Genomic DNA, 1,697 nt, shown 5'->3' on the forward strand with positions numbered 1-1,697 from the left:
TCCCACTCGGGCGCCCTTTGCCGATTTGCCGCGTGTGTACGACACGCTGGGTACTGAATTCCGGGTCTGGGACCGGCCCCCCTGATTTTGATTTTGCGCAGTCACGTCCGGCCCATGCCCGATGATTGCGTCAAGTTGTGGCAATCTCCCGAAGAGGACCTCGACCCCATCCAGTTGAAGGAAATTTGCCGGAATGATTTTATGTACAGCAGGTACGTAGCCGTGCAAATGTGCCCTGTATACGCACCATGCAGCGGAAGCCGAGGTGGATAGTCACCCATGTTTGTCTCGCCAGCGCTGTCACTTATATTGGGGAGGGCATCAGCTCTGCCCAGCGTCTCTCCCTTTGTTTAAAGTGGGGGAGTGAAGTGTTGTGCGGTGAGCGCCGAGGACCATGGGGGAAGGGTGCGGCCCCGGCAGTTGGACCCATCTCCTCGGCTCTGTCCCTCAAATCCAGTGGGACATCACCTTGCTGCGACTTCCACGACGTGCCAGGCATGGTGAAGGGCGCTGGCTTTGTTCTTTCCCTCCCGCAGGCTGGTCCCCAATCTCCTGGCCCTGCAGAGGCTGTACAACACAACCACCGTCTTCATTATGACACACCCCACCATCCGGCCTCGGGTGGCCAGGATGCTGAAGGTGCGGTCACGAATGTGGCTGTGGTTAGGAGCCAAGGTTTAGTTGCAGTCCATGCGGCGATTGGGCCTCTTGCTTTGAACAGGAGTTCGCTTGGCAAACTCGTTTTACGTGGGACAATCCAGCAAGTGTGCTATGGCTCATTGTTGACTCTTAACGCACGCGCGACTCTCTGGTTCCCACAGGCCGGAGGAATCAACGCCGCATTCCTTGACTTGTCGGACCTCATGTCTATCAACATGGAAGCCGCACGGCCACTGCGCAGCCCGATGTCTTTTTCCCTGCTTGCGATTGTGGAGGAGGCTGTGGCGGCGGATGCGAGGGCGTTCCTGGGCACTGCGGAGAGCAGCATGACCGGCATGATCGTGCAGGTGAGGGAGTCCACTGCACGGAAATAAGGGCTTGTACGGCAAACAGGGATTGCAAGCTCCTGCATGCCCATGCCTGATAGCGAAGTCCTGACCTGGGGCTGTGCCTGCAAATGGGGCTTTGGCTTGGCTGCTGGCGTCAGCAGCGGTAATTTGAACGGGCCTGGATTCGGGCAAGCGGGGCGTGTACTTTGCTTACCCTGTTACGGCGGTCCTTATCTGTTTGCTTGCCCATTTCCGGCAATGCACTATGCAATCGAAGACCGGGAAAGACGGACTGAACGACGGTCCGGCGGCTGTGCTATAGTCGTTGCTCAATGACATCTTCAACGATATGTGGCTCTGCATTCCTCGTTTCTTCAGCCCACGCTTGTGCCTTCCCTCCAAACCTGCTGTGCTGCTTTTATGCTTGTCGTGTGCCCATGTCAACAACACCGCAGACACCTTACCATTCGTATACTGCGTTCCTGCATTGGCTGGACATCAACCCCCCAAATGATCTCACCTTGCCTGTACACTCACCAGCGCCTGCACCCATCCACGCCATGTCCCCAGGAGCGGATTGCCCGAGAGCTCAACCCCAGGCATTGCTACTTCTTCTCTCCACGCCCTAGCAACGAGCTGATGCCTCGTCGAATCACCAACCTATATGCGAACCGAGACATGGAGGGGCAGGAGGCAACGTTTAAGAGG

General features: G+C 57.2%; 1 protein-coding gene across 1 annotated transcript; it reads left to right on the plus strand.

Moving 5' to 3' along the window:
* Positions 1-201: 201 nt before the first annotated feature.
* On the plus strand, positions 202-1,618 carry VOLCADRAFT_101155 (uncharacterized protein; the record flags this gene model as incomplete). The annotated part of the gene is made up of 5 exons (XM_002959606.1): positions 202-212; positions 458-500; positions 565-639; positions 822-1,007; positions 1,445-1,618. The coding sequence occupies 5 exons, from the start codon at positions 202-204 to the stop codon at positions 1,616-1,618; spliced, it is 489 nt and encodes a 162-aa protein (XP_002959652.1).
* Positions 1,619-1,697: the final 79 nt, after the last annotated feature.

Source organism: Volvox carteri, assembly GCF_000143455.1.
Source record: "Volvox carteri f. nagariensis unplaced genomic scaffold VOLCAscaffold_414, whole genome shotgun sequence".
Taxonomy (NCBI): domain Eukaryota; kingdom Viridiplantae; phylum Chlorophyta; class Chlorophyceae; order Chlamydomonadales; family Volvocaceae; genus Volvox; species Volvox carteri.